The sequence below is a fragment of the Dermacentor albipictus genome, chromosome 9 (assembly GCF_038994185.2).
Source record: "Dermacentor albipictus isolate Rhodes 1998 colony chromosome 9, USDA_Dalb.pri_finalv2, whole genome shotgun sequence".
Lineage (NCBI taxonomy): Eukaryota > Metazoa > Arthropoda > Arachnida > Ixodida > Ixodidae > Dermacentor > Dermacentor albipictus.
In genome coordinates, this window is record NC_091829.1 from 131,657,868 (window position 1) to 131,671,897 (window position 14,030).

The following is a 14,030-nucleotide window of genomic DNA, read 5'->3' on the forward strand; positions in this document are numbered from 1 at the left end:
AGGCATATCGGTTCTCATACTGTGACAGGAGATACTGGGTGCATGCATCTATAATTAAGGAATACATACTGCGTCCCGTGGCAATAGCCCCTTCCCACGCTTGTTATGCTTCACTGCAATACTTTTGTGTATCCTTCACCAAGTAACATTTCTGCAGGGAAGAAGTTTGGGCGTGTTGGTGGGATACATACAAACTGGGATACATAGTGCGAGAATGACACAGGGACAAGCAGGAACACAGGAGGAGTGCTCGTCCCGTGTTCCTGCTTGTCCCTCTGTCATTCTCGCACTATGTATTCCAGTTTGTATATAACATTTCTGTACAGAAGCAAAGCTGAGTTTCGGGAACCGGCATTATGCAAAACACCGTGCTTCCCAAGCTGCTAAGCCAATCGCGAGGACCACAATGGCAGAGTTGGTGCCATTGCTGACAGCAGTGAATTCTTTCAATAAAAAACACGGCATCCAATTGCAAGAAGCTTCATAGCGAACGTCGAAGCAGCTAGGCCCAGCGTTGCTGCAGTGGCGGCTACGGCTGCCAGCTGATCTGCGTGTGAGAGTGCCTGTTCGAGGCGGTGAGGTAATCAAAATGGCAGCGTGGTGGCTTTGATTATAGCTGTTTTGGACCTGCGGTCATGGCAAAAAGTCTGGAAAATCAGACGGCGAAGAGTTCTTGCATCCGAAATTTCAGACGTTCTAATGCATTGTCTCTATGGGGTGGAGCCGCAAAGCCGTCCAAATTATTGGGCATCGGGAAAGTCGGTCATTGACTGTACACTGGCAACTTCTCCAGCCAACGACAGGGCGTCAAAGATGACTCATTGCGATTCCTGTCTGTTACTCGAGCCAGCATTACCACAACTTTTGACCCTTTCAATAAAATTACTGCTAATTTTCCCTGAGAGAGGCACAAGTTCCCCGAGTTTTTCCAGATTACTCAAAATCCCTGAGAACTCCCGGTTTTCAGGCAACCTGGTAACCCATATCCAACTCATATAGCACCACTACAGCATTTACAGAATCAAGCCATCCCGATATTGTTGTTCAGCTCATTCTACTGCAATACTTCAGATATGCTTCTCAACCAAAGAATACTTTCAGTAAAAAATCTTGTTAAATATAAATTAGCCGTAATGTTATTTAAGGTAACACGTAATCGTCCCCCAGTAAATATATTTCCTGAGGCTACTATGGTTAACTTGAACCGCACAAGATTTGCAGCTGACAATTTCTTATTGCCATTAATGCCGTATTTACTCGCATAATGATCGCGCCCCCGAATTTTGTAGTCGAAATTAAATTTTTATTATATTCCCGTGTAATGATCGCACCCCAAACTTGCCGCAGCGATATCTCGTGTGCCAAGTCTAGCTAATAATGATCGCGTTTATCATCTGTCGAATGCTACACGAACGACTCTTCAAGACAAACCAAGTGGTCTGCATGCACCAAACATTCTTAAGCAGATGCACCATTTCATTCCATTCATCACTTGCCGCACTTCCATGCCAAAAAGAAAAGCCGCAACCAAACTTGCCTTTATTATGTGTAGGCTTTATAATGGTTGTGGTTAACAACAACAAAAAAGGCGCCTTTCGATTCTTCTCGTCTGCACTCGTGAGCACGCAACAAACCGCGAGCGGCAACGATAGCAGCCACGCTTACACTGATACGTTAGAAGTGTACCCTAACCATACGCCGACGCTTGTACTACAGCTAAGATATTCACCCAATCTTACTGGAAACGTGCCGTATCAGGATAGTAGTGAAGACAACTGCCACAGTTTCCGCAGCATGCTCGCCATGTGTTTCTGTCACTGGCAGCTAAGCGTGCCCATCTGCTTCTGTCCCCTCAAAGCGGCCATGGCTACGTTATTGCCGCAAACTTGCCGATATTAATGATATTATTCATTACTGATACGGAAGAAACTGTTTCAATGCACGTAATGTACTCGCGAGAAAAAAAAAAAAAAAAAAATCGCGCTCGGCGCATTCGGCTTGCTCCACCGGCTGCCATTTTTGTTTTGGTGTCCCGCACTACATACAGCGGCAGCCACCTATTTGTTGTCCTGTTGTCATCCCGCAGCAAACACAGGTTGAAAAAAAAAGTTTTTTTTTTGCGGAAAATTTAACCCGCGTAATGATTGCACCCCTGAATTTGCGTCAATTGTTCAAAAAAGTGTGATCATTATGCAAGTAAATATGGTACATACTAATTATGGAAGATAATCTGGATATTTCAGAGCATTATCTACTTGGAACAGCCTCCCACTAGATGTCAAGCGCTCTTCACCTTTAGGTTTCTTCAAGAAAACATTATTCACCTTTCTGCTAGATAGCCAAAGTAATCTACATATTTAAGCTATTCACTTCACTCCTGCTCATTTCCTCTCCATTTTTCATTCTTTAGTTTTTTTTTTCATTTGTGGCCTTTATAAATATTTTTAGTTTGTTCTGTTGCGAATGCCTTAAACTACTGTTTTAATTGTAAGACTAGCTATTGGCTTTATATTAATTTGCAGTTTGTACTACATTTACTTTGCATAATCTTCCACTTAGTGACTACTATATTGCTGTTTTATGCTGTGTATTTGCTCTGTGTACATTTTCTGACAGGAGGTCCCCTTTCAGCCACATGCACTGGGACCTCCTTCTGTATACTTGTGTACATGTACATCTACTTAATAAAGAAATAAACTGAAACTGAATGAAAGAGATAAACAAAAACACAAACAGCAAAGAAACAACAAAATGATGAAGTTCGTCAGCGTGCATAAAAAGGCTCAAGACGCACCATGTGGACCACTTCAGATCGTGTGCAGCACTGCTGTGATTGCAAAATGCTGTCTGGCACGACCTCATAGTCCAGTGTGGCAGTACATTGGAAGATCTTGTAGAGTCCGAAATAGCATTGCAATAGTTTCTCACTTAGTCCTCGTTAGCATATCGGGGTCCAAACCCAAACGTGGTCACCGGGCTGATATTCCACGTAGGGTCGTTGAAAATTGTAGCGTCGGCCGTCGGTCCTCTGCTGGTTCTTGATGCGCAGGCGGGCAGGCTGTCAGACTTCTGCGGTGTGCAGGAGATAGGTGGTGACGTTGATATTTTCTTTGTCGGTGATGTGAAGCAGCATGACCTCAAGAGTCCTTGTCACGTTCCTTCTGTAAACCAGCTTGAAGAGTATCATTTTAGTTGTTTCTTGCACTGCCGTGTTACATATAGCAGGACAGCATCCCACATCTTGTGCTTCCCGTAGACGTACATTACTAGCATGTCGGCGAGCGTCTTGTTCAGGTGCTCTGTAAGACCGTTCGTCTGTGGGTGGTAGGCAGTTGTCCTCCTGTGGCTTGTTTGGCTGTACTGCAAAATGGCTTGGGTGAGCTCTGCTGTAAACACTGTTCCTTTTTCGGTGATGAGGACTTCTAGGGCACTATGTCACAGCAGGATGTTCTCGAGAAAGAATTTCGCTACTTCTGCTGCACTGCCCTTCATCGGCAGAGCTTTCATTTCAGTGAAGCAGGTGAAGTAGTCTATCGCCATGATGATCCACTCGTTTCCTGATGTTGGCATTGGAAAGGGTCCCAACAAATCCATCCAGATCTGCTGAAACGGCCGCAAAGGTGGCTCAATCAACTGTAGTAATCCCGCAGGCCTCGCTGGTGGTGTATTGCATCGCTGGCAGTCACAGCAGGTCTTGACATAACAGGCAATGCCGACGGTCAGGCACAGTCAGTGTTACTTCTCTTGTATTCTTGCAAGTGTATGCGAAAACCTGACATTCCCGGCTGTCTGATCATCACGCAGAGCGTGCAGGACTTCTGACCGGAGTGCTGCAGGCACGAGGAGGAGGTAGTTTGCACGGGCTGGAAAAAAGTTATTCTTCACAAGGACGTCAGTCATTTCGCAAAAATGAAGACATCATCATCATCATCAGCCTATTTGATGTCCACTGCAGGACGAAGACCTCTCCCTGCGATCTCCAATTACCCCCGACCTGTGCCAACCGATTCCAACTAGCACCCGCGAATTTCCTAATTTTATCGCACCACCTAGTGTTCTGCCTTTTTCTACTGTGCTTCCTTTCTCTTGGTACCAATTCTGTAGCCCTAACGGTCCAACGGTTATCAAACCTGCCCATTGTATGACCTGCCCAACACCATTTTTTTCTCTTAAAGTCAATTACAATATTGGCTATACCCAACTGCTTTCCAAACCAAACCGCTCTCTTTCTGTCTCTCAAGGTTATGCCTAGCATTCTTTGTTTCATTGACCTTTGTTCGGTCCTTAACATGTTCTCAAGCTTCTTTGTCAATCTCTAAGTCTCTGCCCAATATGTCAGCACCGGTAAAATGCACTGATTATACATCTTCCTTATCAATGATAATGGTAAGCTTCCAGTCAGGAGCTCACGATGTCTGCCGTATGTGATCCAACCCATTTTTATTCTTCTATGAATTTCCTTCTCATGATCAGTGTTTCCTGTGATTAATTGACCTAGGTAATAATTATGCAGAAGACAAAGACAATGATGAATAACCAGACAAAGGAACAAGAGTTCAGGATCGCCAGTCAGCCTCTAGAGTCTGTGAATGAAAACAATCCATGCCTAAATATCCTTGGGGTAAAGTTGGTCTTCCGTTCCAACTTACTTTCACCAGATGTCACGTATTAGTGACGGTAAACACACAGTAGCAAAACTGTGAATGATGAAACTAAGTTTTATTGGGCGAACCTTTGCCCACAAAAACAGGCTACAGTCAAAGAACAATGCTAGCGGCGAACACAGTTGGCGATAGTTGAAAATCTGATCAACACGTCAAGCGCGTCGGCTTTTATAAGTCAGTCAACAAAGGTTCCAGAGTAAGTTCTGGTGCCCACGCGTGTTCCAGAAAGTTCTACACCATTCCCGTCGCACATACATGAACTCATATAAAACAAGGTTGGGTGACAACAGACAGCAGATAGAACCATCCATAACGTTCGAGAAACTTCGGATACATGCAGGTGCGTTCTGCGCTGTGCGATAACATTTGTTAGGCGCTGAAACGTGGTCACTCGATAAAGATAAACCAAGTACACGTGTCAGTATAGACAACCTTCGGGCTCTTCAAGCACACGTGCTTACTGTTCGGCGTGGCTTCAGCCCCAACCATTCTTTAGAGGAAGATGGACAACCTCTTTAGGAGCATGAAGCTCATGGCGGTGTACTTGGGCAACATCCTGGTTACCGGCACCGACGACAAGGACCAGCTGCAGAACCAGCACCACATTCTGGCACGATTACAAGACACCGGTCTCAAGCCCAAGTTAGAAAACTGCGCTTTCCTGGCCCCCAGTGTTGCGTATTTAGGACATATATATAAAAAAAAAAATACCCCGCAAGGGGTCCTTAAGGTAATGAAATGAAATGAAATAATTTCCTAGGCCAGTTTGGTCCCGACCCCCCGCAGGACGTAGACGCAGGAGCAGGACGTGGTCTTCCAACGCAGCAAGGAGCTGACCACCAAGGCTCCAGTGCTGGTACATTTCGACTAGGCCAAGCTTGTCGTCCTTACTGCAGATGCATTGCCATACGGCGTGGGAGCCGTCCTGGTGCATCGGGACAAGGACAGCCAGGAATGCCCTGTGTCATTTGCTTCCCGTCAGCTTCATGCTGCAGAGAAACGTTACAGCCAGCTGGACAAGGAAGGCCTGGCTGTTACGTTGCTCTGCAGCGCTTTCACCAGTATCTGTGGGGCCAGAAACTTGAGGCAGTCGTGGATCGCAAGTTGCTGTTGGGCTGCTGGGCCCTGACAAGGCTGTTCCTGTGTAAGCATCCCCTCGAGAGGTACCCCTGGGCCTTGAGGCTGGCAGACTACAGCTACCAGATGGTCTCCGTCTGGGAGAGGACCTGGAACCTGCTGATGCCCAGAGCCGCTCGTCACTGCCAGAGGTGCCTGCTGCTGTTTCACAGCCTGCTGAAGTGTTCATGCTGGAGCACACGTACCCAGACGTACTCTTCAGATCTGCGGTGTCGCAGGCGACCAGCCGGGATGGACCTAGTCCTGTCTCAGGTGGCCAAGGCAGTGTCCAGAGGGGAGAAGTTAGTTCAGTGGGCCCATAGCCACAAGGTCACCAAACTAAGCCTGCAGCAGGGCTGCCTACTGTGGGGTTCCAGGGTGGTGAGCTCACAACGTCTCCAGCCCAGGGTCCTGCAGTTGTTCCGTGTGGGTCATCCTAGCATGGGAAAGACAAAGATGGTGGCCCGGTCCCACGTTTGGTGGCCTGGCCTGGTTCAGGACATCACTCACATGGTGCAGAGCTTCTAAGTGTGCAAGGAGCATCAGTGGGCCTCACGTCATGTGGAGATCACCCCCTGGCCATTTCTACAGAGACCCTGGTCCCGCCTACATGTGAATTTTGGGGGCCCTTCAAGGGCCATTACTTCCTGGTGGTGGTGTATGCCTTTTCAAAGTGGGTGGAGGTTCTGCCTATCACCGCTCCATCAGCAGGCACAACCAACCATTGTGGCTCTGCAACAGGTCTTCCCTGCCCAGGGGTTGCTGGACATCATCGTGTCTGACAATGTGCTGCTTTCGCCAGCACAGAGTACCTGGCCTGGGTGACGAAGAATGTATTACACGGGATAATGGTTCCGCTGTACCATTCTGCTTCATATGGTGCAGCCGCGCAGGTGGTACAGACCATCAAGGACAAGCTGAAGAGCCAGGCTGGAGATTTCCGGATGTAGGATTTCCGGATGTACAGGGAACTTCCGTCCTGGCCCACCGTGGTCCACCGGACAAGTGGTATCTCCTGCTAGTGCCTCATCGCTGCTCATCCGCATGGGACCACGTGGCACCAGCACACCGAGCATGTTAGGCCTCGCGTCAGGAGCCGGCTTGCACCCTCGGCCGCCACTTCTGAGGTCCAGCCCGCTGTGAGACCAATAGCAACACCAGTCGCAGCCAATGAAGCACCGCCCACCTCGGAGGCGGCAAGTGTTGCCAGCTGTGCGGCGTCCGTTGAGCCGGTGTCAAGTACGGCACCACTCTCAAGACCTGCGACTTGTAACGCGGTTTATTGAGCACTCCGAAAAGCGACCGTCTCAGTCGAGCGACAGACACCAAGAGCGTGAGCCCCTCTTTGTCGGCGGGCTGATGATGATAGTGCGTCCATAGGGCGCGCCAGTCTTCTTCGCTAAAACTGAACCCTGGAGAAGAAGGAGCCATGTTGGCGACTCAAGCAGACGCGTGGACAAGGGGGTCATAATAGGGTTTAAGCTCCTGGAGAGAGAGAGAGAGAGAGAGAGAGAGAGAGAGAGAGAGAGAGAGAGAGAGAGAAAACATTTATTTGTCATCAGATTGGGCGACTTCCCCGCAGGGTGGAGCCCTTAGTTCAGGGCCCCATTGGCCCGCGCCACTCCGCGTGCCCGCCGGATCAGCCGTCGCTGCTCTTGCGGGTCTGAGCTGGTCAGCGCAGTCTCCCAGGAGGAAGGTGAAGGTCGTGCACTGCCTCGCGTCCGCGACACCTCGTCAGTGGATGGCGTTAGCGGCTCGACGACGTAGTCGATTGGCGTCGTCTGTTGTACTACGCGGTAGGGATTGTGGTATTGAGTGAGGAGTTTTGAGGATAGACCAGGGGTGCTTGAAGGTATCCACCACCAGACTAGTGAGTCTGGCTGGTAGGTGCAGGGAGGTTGGTCATCATCGCGATGGAATTTTTGGAGACTTTGGTCTTCTGCCATGAACGAATGGGCCAGCTGACGGCATTCCTTGGCATACTTGCAGGCTTCAGACAGAGGCGTGCCCTCTGATGGGCCAGGCCGGTAGGGGAGAATGGTGTCGAGCGTACAGGTAGGTTCATGGCCATACATGAGAAAAGGGGCTATTAGAGGGTTGAACCTTTCCAGGCTCAAGCATTTCACTTACTTGGTTTTCAATCACACGGCGCTCGGCAGGTGATACACGATAAGGCCTCTGGTGCAATGGTGCGTGGGTGCCAGTGTCGATCTTGTGACATACAGTCAATGGGCGGCGTAGTGGGGCTTGTTGACAGTCGAACGTAGATTGGTATTTCCGTAAAAGGCCGAGAAGCTGCGAACGCTGCGTAGGGCTCAAGAGGGCATCTACTGAGCTATGGAAGACATCTTGCGTAGGCTGGGAACAAGGCAAGCTATAAGACAAGTTCACGCCTGAAGAGGTGTTGTCAAAAGGTGCGTCAAAGATGGTTACTGAGTCGGCAGGCTGAAGACGTCCAAGGCACTCACCACGACGTAAGACGAGGGGCGTGGCCTTAGCGTTGGAAACGAGCAGTCGCATGCAGCCACCGCTGGCAGGATAGCGAAGGGAAGAGAACATCGTCGGCGAACAAAAATGTCCGATGGGACAAAGGGCAGTAGTGTCAGTGGCAAAAGCAGAGCAGGCATTTGCAATCCCAGAGGAGTGCGGAGGGATCGTGGCGTCTTCTGCAACGACCAGTTTGTCACTAAAATCGTCAAGGTCATGTAAACAGGTATCAGGAAGCGGCGAAAATTCAACTTCGGCGCGAGAACAATCAATGATGACCTGATGATTGGAAAGGAAGTCCCACCCCAAGATGACGTCGTATGAACAGGAAGAGAGGACGATGAATTCTACTGTATACGTGTATCCTTGAATGACGATGCGGGCGGTACATGCGGCAACAGAGGTAATGCACAGGGAACTTGCTGTCCGGAGTGACAGCACAGATAAGGGCGTCATTACTTTTCGAAGCTTGCGGCAAAGTTCTTCCGTAACTACTGAAACGGCAGCACCTGTGTTGACTAATGCCAGTGTGACGACTCCTTGTACAGATACTTCAATTACATTCGTCGGAAGAGAGCGAGGCTTTCTGTGGTTCGACTGGAACGCAGTTCTCGCCTCTTGAACTGCGGTAGCCAGTTTTCCTGCTCTGATGGGGCCGGACTCTGCCACATGGGGGAAAGTGAGCGGTGACGAGGGGATGGCAAGCGACGATCATGGGCAGAAGGGATGATGTTGCTCGTAGACAGCAAGTGCGAGTCATTTGGTGGCAAGAAGGACGAAGCTGGCAAAACGTAAGAGTGGACAGGTTGGTCATTACCTTGAAGCCATAAGCGACGGCGACAGTGCCGTGCCAAGTGATGAGGAATTCCACAGAAGAAGCACATGGGGCGATTGTCGAGTGTACGCCAGGTTCCCATGTTAGCTGGTGATCTGGTGGTGTACACTGGAGGGATTGTACGTGGCGGTGCAGCAAACAGTGGTGCAGAAAAAGTCGGTGGAGGTGGTCGTGCTGCAACCTCGGCGTAGCTTAGAGTCACAAGCAATGGTGGTGCTGCATGAGGGGACTGGATAGCTTCGGACACTTGTTCCTGGAGCATCTGACGCAATGAAGGAGCCAAGGACGGCGTAGGCCCTGGGACGGCGGTGAGTAGAGATAGCTGGCGGGCGACTTCAAAGTGTATAAATTACTTCATTTCGCCAAACAGTTGATCTTTGTTAGTCACAGCGGCTAAACTTGCATTGGAAGTATAGGGGATCGAAGAACGTCGAGTGAGTAGACGTTGCCTCCCGAGTTCGTCGTAGCTTTGATAAAGTTCAGCGACTTCGACCACGGTCCGGAGGCTTTTCAAGAGGAGCATTTGGAATGTGTCGTCTTCGATACCCTTCATTACATCACGGATTTTGTCAGACTCAGTCATCGATGGATCGACGTGCTTGCAAAGGTACACAACGTCTTCTATGTACTTGGTGAAGTTTTCACCGGGTTGCTGGGAATGGCTATGCAAGCACTCTTTGGCACGTAGCTTCCGCACCCTAGAACGACTGAAGACTTGCGTAATGCACTTCTTGAAATCTGGCCAGGTGCTGAGGTCAGATTCGTAGTTGTGGTACCACACGCTTGCGACACCCATGAGATAGAAGTTCCCGTAACTGAGCTCCGCAGCATCGTCCCATTTATTGTGGGCACTCACCCGCACATGTATCAAGAGCCAATCTTCTACATCGTATTCGTCGGAACCGCTGAAGATGGGAGGATCGCGTTGACGCACTGAGCCAGGAAAAATCGATGTTGGCGATGCCGGAGGTGTTGTTTGGCTGGCGTCGTCAGGCATGATGGCCGGCAGTGTCCGATTACGTAGTTCCAGGGTGGTTGGGGAAATACTACCCAGCACAGCTCCACCAACTATGTAACGCAGTTTATTGAGCACTCAGAAACGCGACCGTCTCAGTCGAGTGTCAGACACCAAGAGCGTGAGCCCCTCTTCGTCGGCGGGCCGACGATGATAGTGCGTCCATAGGGCACACCAGCCTTCTTCGCTACACATTGCAGACCCTCCAGATGAAGCGAGGCTGGCTCAGGCAGCACCCAGCTGCGTCGCCACACTCGGCCCATCAATAGCGGTGCCCAGGTGGAGTACTCGACCGCGGAGGCCACAGGACCATTACTCACCTGGATAACAGGTGCCGTCGACCCTGCTGGGACAGCGACATAGTCTCGACCAGGTGTGAACCTGTTACATTATTTTTACATAAGCCTTTATGTATTTTGTTTGCATTGAATAAACTGGAAGTAAGGAGTGTGAAGAGCATGTGACACCCCCCTGGGCATAATCTTCATTGGCCCGCCAGGCTTGGTGGCCCACCAGGCTCGGCGGCTCGCCAAGCTCTGTGGCCCACCAGGCTACGTGGCCTGCCAGGCCATACATGGGCAAGTATGTATAATTGACAAGTCCAAAAAATTGAGTCAGAGAACTACTCAGTGCCTGTATTTGTGTGTGGTTTTGCCCTAAAGCAAATGAAAAATTTTGAGTTATTTGTGCCACTACAGTAGTCATAAATAAGCACTGTTAGGTTCAGCATTCAGCATTTACGATAAACATTAGGATTAGCAATATAAGCATTTATAATTTTTAGCATTCAGCATTTTACGATAAAATCATAAAAATTGACAGATATGCATGCCTAAGAAACCATCACACTACCAAAGTGATGACTCACCTGCCGAGTGACTACTTCAGGGTGCAAGGTGAAGTCAGGGGCAAAGTACTCAAAGTATTCATTGTAGGGGATCTCAGCGCTGACCGGCTCATCCAGCAGCAGGGATGTCTCATAAGTCCAGGCGCGTGCGACATTGCGCACCGTATAGCCACCACCTCCGAGCACCAGCAGGGGCAGGCCCAGCTCCCGGATGAATTTGACACACTCGCCATGGCCGCGAATGCTCAGGTTAAAGCAGCCCAGCCGGTCACCTGCCAGCGAGTCGGCTCCACACTGCAGCACAATGCAGCTAGGCTGGAAGAACTCCATCACTCCCTGAATCACGGGCTTGAACACCTGCGCCGAGGCCATCCTCGAAGGCTGAGGGCTTTGACCTAGCAAGTTGATGTCCTTAAAATTTTTCATTAAACATTCATAGAACAGAGACCGAAATTTCAATTGCTGTTTTGACGCCAAAGGTGCATAGACTTTTGTAAAGTAGTACATCGGACCATACAATGAGAGAAGCCAAATCAACACACTATCAGACAAGTCGATAAAGCACGCAGTGAGGTCCGATGAGACGAAGCGTTGTGGTGATTAATTTGTGCCGCCATACAAAAGAATATCAACCTTTTTTTTTTCAACTGCGCCAAAGCATCCATGTCAAGACACTAAAGCCAGCAAAGGTACATGCGTTCTTATTTATTTTTCTACTTGAACTTTATTTGCGAATACACAGTGAGCCGCTTTTTTTTTTTTCCTCCCTACCCACGGGCTGCCGAACCAGTCAGAGCGCATGTGTTTTTCTCGGGTTGCATCGACCCCCGCCCGGCGCACTTCGATGCGCATTTGTTTTTCTCTGACTGAGTGGATTTTCGCCTGGCAGAGTTTTGGATGCTTTCTGGCTAGCAGACGCAAAAAAGAAACAATGCATGTTCGCTCGCCGCCATCACTACGGCGACTCGACGGATTGAAACACATTCACTTGAGCGCAACCTCTCCGGAAAATTTTGTCTCACCAGTGTAGGATACTGAGCAGTATGCGTATGGTTCTCTGTGGACCATGCGTCTCATGCTTTCTTCGATATTCCATCGGTAGCCACACTAGGTGCTCGAAGTAGGCATTCGATTGTAGCCAACATGGTTACCTTTGCGTTATTTCATTTCGGCACCCCCCGCCCCACAAAAGAAAAAAAAAAGACTGTCGCGGTGCAGCAAATTGTCGCATGGTGAAAGTTTAATTTTATTACTTCTTTTGCGGAAAGTAATGGGCCACGGGACGCTTCAGTTGCCAGATACTTTTATGATATTATTGTGACAGCAGTTATATGGACACTCCAGGCACATTCCTGCCATCGCTCTCATTTACCGTATTTACTCGCATAATGATCGCACTTTTTTTGTCAGAAAAATTGATGCATATTCAGGGGTGCGATCATTACGCAGATTAAATTTCCCGCAAAAAAAAAAAGTTTTTTTCGCCCCGCGTTTGCTGCAGGATGCGAGATGGCGGGTGCGGGACACCAAAACAAAAATGGCGGCCGGCGGAACAAGCCGAGCGCGCCGAACGCGATTTTTTTTTCTTCTCGTGAGTACATTACGTGTATTGAAACAGTTTCTTCCGTATCAGAAACAGGTGGGCGCGCTTAGCTGCCAGTGACGTAGAAATGCACGGCCGACGTGCTGCGGAAACTGCGGCATCTGTCTTCACTAATCCTGAACGGCACGTTTCCGCTAAGGGTGGGCGAATATCTTAGCTGTGTTACAAGCGTCGGCGTATGAATAGGGTACACTTTTAACGCTTCAGAGTAAACGTGGCTACTATCATTGCCGCGCGCGATTTGTTGCGTGCTCACGAGTGCAAAAGCAGATGAAAAGAATCGAAATGCGCCTTTATTGTTTTTGTTGACATCAACCATTATAAAGGCAAGTTTGGTTGTACCTCATTTTGTCATAGAAGTGCGGAAAGTGATGAAAGTAATGAAATGAGGCATCTACTTAAGAATGTTTGGTGCGTGCAGGCCGCTTGGCTCGTCTTGAAGAGTCGTTCGCGTAGCATTCGGCAGATGGTAAGCGCGATCATTATTAGCTAGACTTAGCACACGACATATCGCTGCGGCAAGTTCGGGGCGCGATCATTACGCGGGAAAATAAAAAAAATCGAATTTTGACGACAAAATTTAGGGGTGCGATCGTTACGCGAGTGCGATCATTATGCGAGTAAATACGGTATTTATTTATTATTTATTTATTAGAAAAAATTGCGAGCTGCTTTTTGGCAGCCAAAGCAGGAGTGGTACATAGAAAATAAAAAGGGATACTGTACAAGCAAAGAAAATGTCGAAATAAAATTCGAACACAGCAAGCTCACACACAGTGCAACACAGATCATACTTATACGCTACTGCGCAGAACAATATCTCTGAAATGAAAGACACGAGTTGAATAAAAATTCGGTATGAAAGGAATTGTGTGCTTCGCTCACAACTGCGAAATAGCCAATAAGAAAGAGTGGACAGTACACTTATTCGTTACCTCTTGTGGAAGCCTGTTGCATTGTCTTATCGTTCTAGGAAAAAATTAAAATTGATAAGCGATAGTTCTAGCCTGGGGCACAATAAGGGTAAGTTCATGCTTTCCGCGGGTACTTCTACACGAGTTAAACAGTAAGTATTCGTCAAAATTCATTTTAGTTTGGCCGTTGACTATCGTGTAAAGCATCTTCAGACGGTGTAGCTTACGGCATTCCTCCAGTGTTGGAAGACCAGACCTTGAACGGAGATCAGATAGTGACACTTGTCTTCCGTGGGCATTAAAAACAAACCTGAGCGCTCTTTTTTGTACTTTTTCCAGCCTATCTGTATCAGTCTTAGTGTGCGGGTCCCAAATGACATCACCATATTTAAGTAGAGGACGCACCAGTGAAGTATAACCAACTAGTTCTGTCTTGCTTATACAGTGCTTCAGACATTGCCGAAGTAACCATAGTCTTTTTGAGGCTGACAAAACTATGTTTTTAATGTGTGCATTTTATCTTAAATTGCGAGATATTTCAATCCCCAG

General features: G+C 48.5%; 1 protein-coding gene across 2 annotated transcripts in view; it reads right to left on the minus strand.

The window, feature by feature from the left end:
* The window catches only part of HDAC3 (histone deacetylase 3), a 170,212-nt gene that overhangs the window by 15,510 nt on the left and 140,672 nt on the right, over positions 1-14,030 (minus strand). For both annotated transcript variants that reach the window (XM_070525397.1, XM_070525398.1), the window contains exon 7: positions 10,986-11,321. In XM_070525397.1, coding sequence (XP_070381498.1) covers positions 10,986-11,321 — 336 coding nt within the window. The remainder of the gene's footprint in view (positions 1-10,985; positions 11,322-14,030) is intronic.